Source organism: Boleophthalmus pectinirostris, unplaced genomic scaffold (genome assembly GCF_026225935.1).
Source record: "Boleophthalmus pectinirostris isolate CB_2022bp ecotype Guang Dong unplaced genomic scaffold, ASM2622593v1 HiC_scaffold_1, whole genome shotgun sequence".
Taxonomy (NCBI): Eukaryota; Metazoa; Chordata; class Actinopteri; order Gobiiformes; family Gobiidae; genus Boleophthalmus; species Boleophthalmus pectinirostris.
In genome coordinates, this window is record NW_026570970.1 from 852,858 (window position 1) to 865,357 (window position 12,500).

The 12,500-nt window shown below is 42.7% G+C and overlaps 1 protein-coding gene across 2 annotated transcripts in view; it reads left to right on the top strand.

Annotated features, from left to right (window-relative positions):
* nmi (N-myc (and STAT) interactor) overlaps positions 1-5,083 on the top strand; it is a 13,926-nt gene extending 8,843 nt beyond the window's left edge. For both annotated transcript variants that reach the window (XM_020926726.2, XM_020926720.2), the window contains exons 5-9: positions 1-79; positions 1,345-1,451; positions 1,533-1,719; positions 3,908-4,011; positions 4,792-5,083. The exon at positions 1-79 is cut by the window's left edge and continues 93 nt beyond it. In XM_020926726.2, coding sequence (XP_020782385.2) covers positions 1-79; positions 1,345-1,451; positions 1,533-1,719; positions 3,908-4,011; positions 4,792-4,980 — 666 coding nt within the window. In that variant the 3' untranslated portion in view covers positions 4,981-5,083. The remainder of the gene's footprint in view (positions 80-1,344; positions 1,452-1,532; positions 1,720-3,907; positions 4,012-4,791) is intronic.
* The last annotated feature ends 7,417 nt before the right edge of the window (positions 5,084-12,500 follow it).

Here is a 12,500-nt window from a genome sequence, read left to right on the forward strand (position 1 = left end):
GGCCAGTTCCGTGTGAGTCAGCAGGGGGCGCTGCTCCTGAAGCCCGGACAAGCGCTGATCACCTTCGAGGAGGAGAAAGGTAAAAAACAAACGACAAAACAACAAAAAACAAAAGGAGAGAGGGTTAGTCCTGGTTTAGTCCTCTCAGATGTTCCTCTGATGTTCCTCTGATGTTCCTCTGATGTTCCTCTGATGTTCCTCTGATGTTCCTCTGATGTTCCTCTGATGTTCCTCTGATGTTCCTCTGTGATGTTCCTCTGATGTTCCTCTGATGTTCCTCTGATGTTCCTCTGATGTTCCTCTGTGATGTTCCTCTGATGTTCCTCTGATGTTCCTCTGATGTTCCTCTGATGTTCCTCTGATGTTCCTCTGATGTTCCTCTGATGTTCCTCTGTGATGTTCCTCTGATGTTCCTCTGATGTTCCTCTGATGTTCCTCTGATGTTCCTCTGTGATGTTCCTCTGTTCCTCTGATGTTCCTCTGATGTTCCTCTGATGTTCCTCTGATGTTCCTCTGATGTTCCTCTTGATGTTCCTCTGTGATGTTCCTCTGATGTTCCTCTGATGTTCCTCTGATGTTCCTCTGTGATGTTCCTCTGATGTTCCTCTGATGTTCCTCTGATGTTCCTCTGATGTTCCGCTGATGTTCCTCTGATGTTCCTCTGATGTTCCTCTGATGTTCCTCTGATGTTCCTCTGTGATGTTCCTCTGATGTTCCTCTGATGTTCCTCTGATGTTCCTCTGATGTTCCTCTGATGTTCCTCTGATGTTCCTCTGTGATGTTCCTCTGATGTTCCTCTGATGTTCCTCTGATGTTCCTCTGTGATGTTCCTCTGTGATGTTCCTCTGATGTTCCTCTGTGATGTTCCTCTGATGTTCCTCTGATGTTCCTCTGATGTTCCTCTGATGTTCCTCTGATGTTCCTCTGATGTTCCTCTGATGTTCCTCTCTGATGTTACTCGGATGTTCCTCTGATGTTCCTCTGTGATGTTCCTCTGTGATGTTCCTCTGATGTTCCTCTGTGATGTTGTGATGTTCCTCTGATGTTCCTCTGTGATGTTCTTCTGTGATGTTCGTCTGATGTTCCTCTGATGTTCCTCTGATGTTCCTCTGTGATGTTCCTCTGTGATGTTCCTCTGATGTTCCTCTGATGTTCCTCTGATGTTCCTCTTGATGTTCCTCTGATGTTCCTCTGATGTTCCTCTGATGTTCCTCTCTGATGTTACTCGGATGTTCCTCTGATGTTCCTCTGTGATGTTCCTCTGATGTTCCTCTGATGTTCCTCTGTGATGTTCTTCTGTGATGTTCCTCTGACGTTCCTCTGTGATGTTCTCCTTCTCCTCAGTTCTGTCTCAGGTTCTGCAGATGGACAAATGCAGCGTCTCCTTCGACGATCAGACTCTGGACGTGAAGCCGAAGAGGTTCCGGACCGAGCCGACCGTCCAGTTCGAGGTACGACAGAAACAAACGTAAGAACACGAGAAGGCGAGAAGGTGACCTGAAGCTGACCCGAGGTGTCCGTGTGCGCCGCAGGTCCACCTGTCGGTCTCGCGCTCGCACCTGGACGTGGCGGAGGTGGCGAGCGCGATGCCGAGGGAGCGAGTGGAGGAGTGTCTGGCTCTGTCCTTCTCTCGCCCGAGCAGAGGAGGAGCTGAGGTCAAGAACGTCCAGTACAAACCTCAGAAGAACACGGCACGAGTCACGTTCCTCAAGCCAGGAGGTGAGGAGGGAGGAGGGAAGGAGGTGAGGAGGGAAGGAGGTGAGGAGGGAGGAGGGAAGGAGGTGAGGAGGGAGGAGGGAAGGAGGTGAGGAGGGAGGAGGGAAGGAGGGAGGAGGAGGAGGAGGTGAGGAGGGAGGAGGGAAGGAGGTGGAGGAGGGAGGAGGGAAGGAGGTGAGGAGGGGAAGGAGGTGAGGAGGGAGGAGGGAAGGAGGTGAAGGAGGGAAGGAGGGAAGGGAGGAGGAGGAGGGAGGAGGGAAGGAGGTGAGGAGGGAAGGAAGGAGGGAGGAGGAGGGAAGGAAGGAGGTGAGGAGGGAAGGAGGGAAGGAGGTGAGGAGGGAGGAGGAGGGAAGGAGGTGAGGAGGGAAGGAGGTGAGGAGGGAGGGGAGGAGGTGAGGAGGGAGGAGAGGAGGAGGAGGGAGGAGGGAAGAGGGAGGAGGGAAGGAGGTGAGGGAGGAGGAGGAGGAGGAGGAAGGAGAGGAAGGGAGGAAGGGGGAGGTGAGGAGGGAGGAGGGAGGAGGGAGGAGGGGAGGAGGGAGGAGGGAGGAGGGAAGGAGGTGAGGAGGGAGGAGGGAAGGAAGGAGGAGGGAGGAGGGAGGAGGTGAGGAGGGAGGAGGGAAGGAGGGGAGGAGGAGGAGGAGGAGGAGGGAGGAGGGAGGAGGGAAGGAGGGAGGAGGGAGGAGGAAGGAGGGAGGAGGGAGGAGGGAGAGGAGGAGGTGAGGAGGGAGGAGGGAAGGAGGGAAGGAGGGAAGGAGGTGAGGAGGGAGAGGAGGGAGGAGGGAGGAGGGAAGGAGGGAGGAGGGGAGGAGGGAAAGGAGGGAAGGAGGAGGGAGGAGAGGAAAGGGAAGGGAGGGAGGAGGAGGGAGGAGGGAGGAGGAGGAGGAGGAGGGAAGGAGGGAAGGAAGGAGGTGAAGGAGGGAGGAGAGGGAGGAGAAGGAGGGAGGAAGGAGGGAGGAGGGAAGGAAGGAAGGGAAGGAGAGGGAGGAGGAGGGAGGAGGGAAGGAGGGAGGAAGGAAGGAGGGAAGGAGGAAGGAGGGAGGGAGGGAGGAGGGAAGGAGAGGAGGGAGGAGGGAGGAAGGAAGGAGGAAGGAGGAGGGAGGAGGGAGGAGGAGGGAGGAGGAGGAGGGAGGGAGGAGGGAAGGAGGGAGGAGGAGGGAAGGAGGGAAGGAGGGAGGAGGGAGGGAGGGAGGGAGGGAGGGAGGAGGGAAGGAGGAAGAGGAAGGAGGGAGGAGGAGGAGGAGGAAGGAGGGAGGGAGGAGGGAAGGAAGGAAGGAGGAGGAGGGGAGGAGGGAGAGAGGGAAGGAGGGAAGGAAAGAGAGAGGGAAGGAGAGAGGGAACGAGGAAATAGGGAAGGATAGAGGGGAGGAGGGAGGGAGGCGAGAGAGAGAGAGGGAAGGAGGGAAGGAAGGAAAGAAGGAAGGAGGAGAGAAGAGAGGGAAGGAGGGAGGGAAGGAGATAGGAAAGAGAGAGCGAGGAAGGAACCTGGTTTAGTTCTGGTTTAGTCCTGGTTTGTGGACGTCTAAACATCTCATCATCATCTTTCTTTCTTTCTTTCTTTCTGTTTGTTTGTTTGTCTGTCTGTTTGTTTGTTTGTTTGTCTGTTTGTTGTTTGTCTGTTTGTTTGTCTGTCTGTTTGTTTGTCTGTTTGTTTGTTTGTTTGTTTGTCTGTTTATCTGTTTGTTTGTCTGTTTTTGTTTGTTTTTGTCTGTTTGTTTGTCTGTTTGTTTGTTTGTCTGTCTGTTTTGTTTGTCTGTTTGTTTTGTTTGTTTGTTTGTTTGTCTGTTTGTTTGTCTGTTTGTGTTGTTTGTTTGTTCTGTTTGTTTTGTTTGTTTGTTTGTTTGTTCTGTTTGTTTGTCTGTTTGTTTATTTGTTTGTTTGTTTGTTGTTTGTCTGTTTGTTTGTTTGTTTTGTTTGTCTGTTGTTTGTTTGTTGTCTGTTTGTCTGTTTGTTTATTTGTTTTGTTTGTTGTCTGTTTGTTTGTCTGTCTGTTTGTTTGTTTGTTTGTTGTTTGTTTGTTTGTTTGTCTGTTTTTTTCTGTTTATCTGTTTGTTTGTTGTTTGTTTGTCTGTTTGTTTGTCTGTTTGTTTGTTTGTTTGTTTGTTTGTTTGTTTGTTTATCTGTTTGTTTGTTTGTTTGTCTGTTTGTTTGTCTGTTTATCTGTTTGTTTGTTTGTTTGTGTTTCTGTGGTCAGTGGCAGAGTGGTTAGCCCTCAGAGGAGAATATTCGGTGGATTTGGAGTTTCAGACCAAAGTCAAAGTGTTTCCTGTTTTTGAGTTTGAGCTGCAGAAGTTCCAGGTAAAACTCTGTGCACATTTTGTCATGTTTTTCTATTTTGTTTTTATTTATTTATTTTTGATCATATTTTGTCATATTTTTTGTAATTTTTGGTCATATTTTTCTAATATTTTTTGTCATATTTTATCATTTTTTGTCATATTTTCCTGGTGTTTTTGTCTTATTTTTCTCATATTTTTGTTATTTTTTTGGTCATATTTTTCAAATATTTTTTGTCATATTTTTCTCATTTTTTGGTTATTTTTTGGTCATATTTTCCTGGTATTTTTGTCATATTTTTCTCATTTTTTCTCATATTTTTGTAATTTTTTTGTCATATTTAAAAAAATTTTGGTCATATTTTCCTGGTGTTTTTGTTATATTTTTCTCATATTTTACTCATATTTTTCTAATTTTTTTTTCATATTTTCCTGTTGTTTTTGGTCATATTTTTCTAATATTTTTTGTCATATTTTGTCTTTTTTTTTCATATTTTTCAGATGTTTTTGTCATATTTTTCAAATTTTTTTGTCATATTTTTCTCATATTTTAGTCATATTTTTCTAATGTTTTTTTTGTCATATTTTCCTGTTTTTGGTCATATTTTTCTAATATTTTTGTCATATTTTGTCATTTTTTTGTCATATTTTTCAGATGTTTTTGTCATATTTTTCTCATAATTTAGTCATATTTTTCTAATGTTTTTTTGTCATATTTTCCTGTTGTTTTGGTCATATTTTTCTCTCTTGTTTTTGTCTTCTGTTTTTTCCTTCTTCTTCTTCTTCTTCTTGTTTTCTTCAGACTTCCTGCGGCGTTCCGAAGCGAACTCTGCTCCTGGACGGCATCAGGGACACGGGCGACGAGGAGGAGGTGCAGGACCAGCTGGAGATTCACTTCCAGAAGCCGAGTAACGGAGGAGGAGAGATCGAGAACACCAAGTACTGCGGCCCCGGGAGGAACGTGCTCGCCTTCCTCAGCCCCGACCACTAGAGGGAGCCACAAGACGCCGAAAACATCAGCAACATCATCTTCATCTTCTTCTTCAAATCATCTGCAAACCTCAAATCTGTCAATAAAAAGCTGCACTTCCTGAGATCTGCTCTGGTTTCTCGTTTGTTTCTCTGAGGTCACGATTTTCTCACGTTTTCTCAGATTTGTGTCACATTTTTCTCGTGTTTTTGTCGCGTTTTGTCATTTTTCTCATGTTCTTGTTATAGATTTGTTGTGTTTGTCTCATGTTTTGTCAAATTTTTCTCGTGTTTTTGTCATGTTTGTATCATATTTTTCTTGTCTTTTGTCAGGTTTTTCTGTGGTTTGTCATATTTGTGTCATATTTTTCTTGTGTTTTGTCACGTTTTCTTCAGTTTTTGTCACATTTTGTCATTTTTTCCTCATTTTTCTTGTGTTTTGTTAGGTTTTTCTGTGGTTTTTGTCGGGTTTTGTCATTTTTCTCAGTGCTGCACTCCCTGAGCTCTAGTTTGGATTTTCTGTTTTTTTTATTTTTTTTCTGAGTGTTAATGTCAGATTGAGAATTCTTCCTCATGTCAAACGTCCTTTACAGTTTTATTATTGTTCCTGACGTCTCCTTCAGGTTTCCTCTGTAGTTTCCTTCTTTCCTCGCAGCTTCAGGACATCACCACACGCTCCAGAAACTATTCTATTTATAAATGTCCTGTAAACTAATGAAGTCAAGAGCACTGAGAGACCAAGACCAGTCCGAGACCCCAGGTCCCGAGACCGAGACCATCTTTGGCATTTTCGATATTTATTTGTGTTTTACAGATATTTTAGCACAAATATATCAATGTTTTTGTAAATCTATCTCCATTTTATCTGGTTATTTTTCATTTAGACCTAAAATAAACCAAACTGTTCGGCTCTGAAACTCTGTGCCCATTTTTAAACTCTCACCACAGTTTGAGAAGTTTCACAAAATTGAAGAAAGTGAAGAAAGTTTTGTCAGGTTTTTAAACTTGTTTTTCTAACTGGAGTTTGAGTCTCTTCGTGGTTTTTCAGTGAGATTTATCCTCTGAACATTTAACAAACACAAACTTCAGCCGCACCGACAGCAGCGGCCGAAACATGATCACACTCGACCAGAGTCAGACCTGGAGTCCGAGACGAGACCGAGACGAGACCGAGACCAAGTCCAAGACAAGACCGAGTCCTAGATGAGACAAAGACCGTAAAAAAGCAGTCTTGAGGCCTACAACACGACTGTAAATACTGTATGTACAGGTGTCCCAAAAAGTTTAACATTGTTTCTCAGGTCGATCATTTTGTCAGTTTCTTGTTGAAATCAGCTCAAATTTTCACAGTTCAGAAACAGATGAAGATTTTATTTGTTTTTTTTTGTTGTGTTTTCAGGTTGAGTCGTTTTCTCCCAAACAGAATCATTTTGTGTCTTGTGCTGCTCAGACTCACCAAGACTGAAACTTCAAAAACATCTGGAAAAAATGATTTGGAACCAAAAATGTGCAGAGGAAGAATCTGGTGACTCCAAACCGTCACTGGAGGAATCTGTTTTTTTAAACTTGTTCTACTTACGAACTCCTGGGGCTTCAAGAGTTTTTCACGACCTTCCTCTTGCTTCTCTTCTGATGTCGACGTTGGTCCAGATTCTTCCTCTGCACATTTTTGGTCCCAAATCCAGATTATTTTTATCAGATGTTGTTGAAGTTTCAGTCTTGGTGAGTTTGAGCAGCAGATTCAAGACAAAATGATTCTGTTTGGGAGAAAACGACTGAAAAACACTGAGATTAGAAATGTATTTATGGACAAAACGTTGAATGTAGCTCCCCTGGTTTTCTTAGTGAGAAAGAACTTCACACTTCATACTGATGATTGTGTGTCAGTATTTATTTTCATAGGGTGAGCAAACGTCCGTTTTTCCCTGGACATGTCCGTATTTTGCGTCATGTCCAGGTTTTTTTTTTTTTTAAGTGATGCAAATGTCCAGGTTTTCAGTATCGTTCATTAAACTGAGCGTCTCTCGTCTGTGACTCAGAAGGAGCGAGACACAAACAGTGGGTCTGAAACACACCGAAGCACAAATGTGGATTTAACAAAGACTTGGACAAGAAATTCTCTTTTTTCCGTCCTGGTCGGGACAAGTGTGAGTCCATGTGCACAGGCTGAGGTGAGAGGACAGTGTCCCTCGTTTATCGTGGGAGTTATGTTCTAAAAATAACCTGCGACAGGTGAAATCCACCAAGTATCAACTTTATATTTTACAATTATTCTATCTGTTTTAAGTCTGTAAAACCTCAGCACAAACTTTATACACTTTTCTCCGACAGGATCGACAGGTGCAACACTTTTTACTTCCTTCTTCAAACTTGTTGCTGTTGTCGTCCTTTTGTTATTTTCCTCCTTCTTTATGGAACAAACTGAAGATTCATTTATTCCATAATGGAGCCGACAGCACAGAGTCCTGCACGGGGCCGTTTTTGGAGGACCCACCTGCCAGTACAGGACCGCACCTGCCAGTACAGGACCGCACCTGCCAGGACAGGACCACACCTGCCCGTTAACCCGAGATTATATCAAACTTTTGCGCTGCCTACACCACAGACTGAACCAAGACTAAACCAGGACTGATTCCAGGACTGAAGAGGAGGAGTAATCCAGAACTAAACCAGGACTAAAACAGGACTAAACCAGGACTGAACCAGGACTGAACCAGGACTGAACCAGGACTAAACCAGGACTAAACCAGGACTCAGTGTCAGGTCGGTTTGGTGGTGACACAGGAGAAAGGAGCGGCTCAACTCTGCACCTCACAGAGGTAAACGCGGCAGTTGCCTGATCTTGAACTTTGTGGACAAACTGCTCGGACGTTTTTCTCTTAAGTCCAAGATTAGTCCTGGTTTAGACCTGGTTTAGTCCTGGTTTAGTCCTGGTTTAGTCCTGGTTTAGTTTAATCCTGGTTTTAGTTCCTGGTTTTAGTCCTGGTTTAGTCCTGGTTAGTCCTGGTTTAGTCCCTGGTTTAGTCCTGGTTTAGTCCTGGTTTAGTCCTGGTTCAGTCCTGGTTGTCTGGGTTTACCTGGAGTCCTGGTTTAGTCCTGGTTTAGTCCTGGTTTAGTCCTGGTTTAGTCCTGGTTTAGTCCTGGTTTAGTCCTGGTTTAGTCCTGGTTTAGTCCTGGTTTAGTCCTGGTTTAGTCCTGGTTTAGTCCTGGTTCCAGTCCTGGTTTAGTCCTGGTTTAGACCTGGTTTAGTTTAGTCCTGGTTCAGTCCTGTCCTGGTTTAGTCCTGGTTTAGTCCTGGTTTAGTCCTGGTTTTAGTCCTGGTTTCAGTCCTGGTTCAGTCCTGGTTTAGTCCTGGTTTAGTCCTGGTTTTCAGTCCTGGTTTAGTCCTGGTTTAGTCCTGGTTTAGTCCTGGTTTAGTCCTGGTTTAGTTTCAGTCCTGGTTTAGTCCTGGTTTAGTTTCCTGGTTTAGTCCTGTTTAGTCCTGGTTTGGTTTCAGTCCTGGTTTAGTCCTGGTTAGTCCTGGTTTTAGTCCTGGTTTAGTCCTGGTTTAGTCAGTCCTGGTTTAGTTTAGTCCTGGTTCAGTCCTGGTTTAGTCCTGTTTAGTCCTGGTTTTTAGTTTCCTGGTTTAGTCCTGGTTTAGTTCCTGGTTCAGTCCTGGTTTTCTGGTTTAGTCCTGGTTTAGTCCTGGTTTAGTCCTGGTTTAGTCCTGGTTTAGTCCTGGTTTAGTCTCTGGTTAGTCCTGGTTTAGTCTGGTTTTCAGTCCTGGTTTAGTCCTGGTTTAGTCCTGGTTTAGTCCTGGTTTAGTCCTGGTTTTCCAGTCCTGGTTTCAGTCCTGGTTCAGTCCTGGTTTAGTCCTGGTTTAGTCCTGGTTTAGTCCTGGTTTAGTCCTGGTTTAGACCTGGTTTAGTTCTGGTTTTAGTCCTGGTTTAGACCTGGTTTAGACCTGGTTTAGACCTGGTTTAGAGACCTGGTTTAGTCCTGGTTTAGTCCTGGTTTAGACCTGGTTTAGTTTCTGGGTTTTAGTCCTGGTTTAGACCTGGTTTAGTTTAACCTGGTTTAGTTAGTCCTGGTTTAGTCCTGGTTTAGTCCTGGTTTAGTCCTGGTTTTAGTCCTGGTTTTACTCTGGTTTCCTGGTTTAGTCCTGGTTTTAGTCCTGGTTCAGTCCTGGTTTTTAGTCCTGGTTTAGTCCTGGTTTTCCAGTCCTGGTTTAGTCCTGGTTTAGTCCTGGTTTAGTCCTGGTTTAGTCCTGGTTTAGTCCCTGGTTTAGTCCTGGTTTAGACCTGGTTTAGTCCTGGTTCAGTCCTGGTTTAGTCCTGGTTTCAGTCCTGGTTTAGGGTTTTCAGTCCTGGTTTCAGTCCTGGTTTAGTCCTGGTTTAGACCTGGTTTAGTCCTGGTTTAGACCTGGTTTAGTCCTGGTTTCAGTCCTGGTTTCAGTCCTGGTTTAGACCTGGTTTAGTTCCTGGTTTCAGTTTTCTGGTTTAGTCCTGGTTTAGTCCCCTGGTTTCAGTCCCTGGTTTAGTTTTCCTGGTTTAAGTCCTGGTTTAGTCCTGGTTTAAGTCCTGGTTTAGTTCCCTGGTTTAGAGTCCTGGTTTGTCCTGGTTTAAGTCCTGGTTTTCCTGGTTTAGTCCTGGTTTACCTGGTCCTGGTTTAGTTCCTGGTTTAGTTCCTGGTTTAGAATCCTGGATCCTGGTTTAAGACCTGGTTTAGTCCTGGTTTAGTCCTGGTTTAGTCCTGGTTTAGTCCTGGTTTAGTCCTGTTTAGTTAGTCCTGGTAGTCCTGGTTTGGAGTCCTGGTTTAAGTTTCCTGGTTTAGTCCTGGTTTAGTCCTGGTTTAGTCCTGGGTTTAGTCCTGGTTTAGTCCTGTTTAGTTTCAGTCCTGGTTTTAGTCCTGGTTTAGTCCTGGTTTAGTTCACCTGGGTTTAGTCCTGGTTTTAGTCCTGGTTTAGTCCTGGTTTAGTCCTGGTTCAGTCCTGGTTTAGTCCTGGTTTTAACAGTCCTGGTTTAGTCCTGTCAGTCCTGTTTAAGTCCTGGTTTAGACCTGGTTTAGTCCTCATCCATCCAACATCTACATCTACATCTACATCATCTCATACATCTAATCTACATCTCTACATACATCTACATCTACATCTACATCTACACTACATCTACATCTACATCTACATACATCTACATCTACATACATCTACATCTACATCTACATCTACATCTACATCATCTACATCTACATCTACATCTACATACATCTACATCTACATCTACATCTACATCTACATCTACATCTACAACATCTACATCTACATCTCACATCTACATCTACATCTACATCTACATCTACATCATCTACATCTAACATACATCTACATCTACATCTACATCTACATCTACATCTACATCTACACATCTACATCTACATCTACATCTACATCTACATCTACATCTACATCTACATCTACATCTACATCATCTACATCTACATCTTCATCTACATCTACATCTACATCTCATCTACATCTACATCTACATCTACATCTACATCTACATCTACATCTTCATCTACATCTACATCTACATCTACATCTACATCTACATCTACATCTACATCTACTACATCTACATCTACATCTACATCTACATCTACATCTACATCTACATCTACATCTACATCTCACATCTACACATCTACATCTACATCTACATCTTCACATCTACATCTACATCTACACATCTACATCTCTACATCTACATCTACATCTACATCTACATCTACATCATCTACATCTACATCTACATCATCTACATCTACATCATCTACATCTACACATCTACATCTACATCTACATCTACATCTACATCTACATCTACATCTACATCTACATCATCTACATCTACATCTACAATCTACATCATCTACATCTACATCTACATCTACATCTACATCTACATCTACATCATCTACATCTTCATCTACATCTACATCTACATCACATCTCACATCATCTCATCTACATCATACATCTACATCTACATCATACATCTACATACTACATCTACACATCTACATCTTATCATCTACATCTACATCTACATCTACATCTACATACTCTACATCTACATCTACATCTACATCTACATCTACATCTCTACATCTACATCTACACATCTTCATCTACATCTACATCTACATACATCTACATCTACATCTCATCACATCTACATCTACATCTACATCTACATCTACATCATCTTCATCTTCATCTACATCTACATCTACATCTACATCTACATCTACATCTACATCTACATCTTCATCTACATCTACATCTACATCTACATCTACATCTACATCTACATCTACATCTACATCTACATCTACATCTCTCTACATCTCACTACATCTACATCTACATCTTCATCTACATCTACATCTACATCTACATCATCTACATCTACTACATCTACATCTACATCTACATCTACATCTACATCTACATCATCTACATCTACATCTTACATCTACATCTACATCTATCTTCATCTACATCTACACATCTACATCTACATCTACATCTACATCTACATCTACATCTACATCTACATCTACATCTACATCTACATCTACATCATCTACATCTACATCTACATCTACATCATCTACATCTACACATCTAACATCTACATCATCTACATCTACATCTACATCTACATCTACATCTACATCTACATCTACATCTTCATCTACATCTACATCACATCTACATCTACATCTACTACATCTACATCTACATCTACATCTACATCTACATCTACATCTTCATCTACATCTTCATCTACATCTACATCTACATCTACATCTACATCTTCATCTACATCTTACATCTACATCTACATCCTCTCATCTACATCTCTACATCTACATCTACTACATCTTACATCTACATCTATCTTCATCTACATCTTCATCTACATCTACTTACATCTACATCTACATCTATCTTACATCTACATCTACATACTTTCTACATCTACATCTACATCTACATCTTCATCTACATCTACATCTACATCTACATCTTCTTCTTCTTCTTCTTCTTCTTCTTCTTCTTCTCTGGTGTTGGTCTGAGCAGGACTCCCAGACTCCTTCACCCCAGACCCAAATAAATCAATCAAAAAAAGAAAAACAAAACAAAAAAAACAAAATTAAATCTGTGAGAAAATGACTTAAAAGTGTTTAAATAATGTGTCCATGAACTGAGTCTGAGTCTGAGTCTGAGTCTGAGTCTGACGCTCGAGTTTGACTAAACCAGGACTAAACCAGGACTAAACCAGGACTAAACCAGGACTAAACCAGGACTAAACATGAGAGAGTGAACGTGAGAGCTAGAGTCATAAGTATATAAACTTGTATAAGATACATAAGAATATATCTAAAAAATGGTGCGAACTCTTGATTCTCCAGGCTGTAACACAAAAATCTGGCTCCACCACATTCACTGTTTTCCTGTCACGGACTTTGTGCTGAGGAACTTTGGCTTCTTGCCTT